The sequence below is a fragment of the Equus quagga genome, chromosome 1, assembly GCF_021613505.1.
Source record: "Equus quagga isolate Etosha38 chromosome 1, UCLA_HA_Equagga_1.0, whole genome shotgun sequence".
In the NCBI taxonomy this organism is placed as follows: Eukaryota; Metazoa; Chordata; class Mammalia; order Perissodactyla; family Equidae; genus Equus; species Equus quagga.
Window position 1 is genome coordinate 172,316,374 of NC_060267.1, and position 1,307 is coordinate 172,317,680.

The 1,307-nt window shown below is 71.7% G+C and overlaps 1 protein-coding gene across 1 annotated transcript in view; it reads right to left on the minus strand.

Moving 5' to 3' along the window:
* Nucleotides 1–698, minus strand: part of FOXL2 (forkhead box L2) — a 1,539-nt gene extending 841 nt beyond the window's left edge. The window contains exon 1 of the mRNA XM_046652108.1: nucleotides 1–698. Within this exon, the coding sequence (XP_046508064.1) occupies nucleotides 1–698 (698 nt within the window).
* Nucleotides 699–1,307: the final 609 nt, after the last annotated feature.

Sequence of the window (1,307 nt, forward strand, 5' to 3'; positions counted from 1 at the left end):
GCCGCCGCCGCTGCCGCCGCCGCCGCGGCCGCCGCCATCTGGCAGGAGGCGTAGGGCATGGGCGAGGGCGGCTGCGGTAGCGGCCACGAGTTGTTGAGGAAGCCGGACTGCAGGTACTTGGGGGGCGCCAGGTAGCCGTAGCCGTCGGCCCCCGCGCCCGCCACACCGCAGCCGCCCGCGGCGCCTCCCGCCCCGAAGAGCCCCTTGCCGGGCTGGAAGTGCGCTGGCGGCGGCCGGAAGGGCCGCTTCATGCGGCGGCGGCGCCGGTAGTTGCCCTTCTCGAACATGTCCTCGCAGGCCGGGTCCAGCGTCCAGTAGTTGCCCTTGCGCTCGCCGCCGCCCTCCCGCGGCACCTTGATGAAGCACTCGTTGAGGCTGAGGTTGTGGCGGATGCTATTCTGCCAGCCCTTCTTGTTCTTCTCGTAGAACGGGAACTTGGCGATAATGTACTGGTAGATGCCGGACAGCGTGAGCCTCTTCTCGGCGCTCTCGCGGATCGCCATGGCGATGAGCGCCACGTACGAGTACGGGGGCTTCTGCGCCGGGTCCGGCTTCTCCGGGGCTGTCCCGGCGCCGCCGCCGCCTCCCTTGCCCGGGCTCGGCGGCGGCGGCGCCTCGGGCTCCTTGGCTGCGCGGCCGGTCTCCGGGGCCAGCAGGGCCCCCGCGGCGTCCTCGGGCTCGGGGTAGCTGGCCATCATGACAAAGCCGGCGCGCTGCGGCCGGGCAGCCCTGCTCTTGCCCCCGGCGCACAAGTCCGCCCTCGGCCGAGTCTGCAACTTCTGCAGAGTGCGGATTGCGGCCCGCGCTCGCTCGCTGGCGGCCGCTCGCTCTTCTCCCCTCTTCTTTCCCTTCCCCTAGGGAGCGGCCGGCGGGAGTGGAGCTCAGCCTCTGGCCATGGGGAGTCCGCCCAACAGAGAGGGGCTCCGGCCCCACCGCCCCTCCCCGCCCAGGCCAGTCCCCGCCTCGGTGGGTTTTCTTCTCCGCGCTCTTCCCCTCCCCCCACCCTCCGGTTTCCCGAGGCAAGACCCGCGTCTCTGGCCGGGCTGCCTCCTGGAGTCCCTAGTGCGCCAGGAGCCTCGCTCTGTTCTGATTCGTATCGGCTCCGCCAAGTTCCGCTTGCGTCAGGCGCCTTCGCCCCTATAGCGGGGCGGCCAGTCGCGCACGGGCGAGTTCATCTCCAAGTCACTTTTTGTAAACGCCCCGCACAGCCCGGACCGGCCGGCCCCCTCCCAGAGAGCTTCGGGGGCCCGGCGGACGGCCCGGCTCACGCTCTCACAAACCCGTGCAGTCTGCCGGTGCTCGCTCCG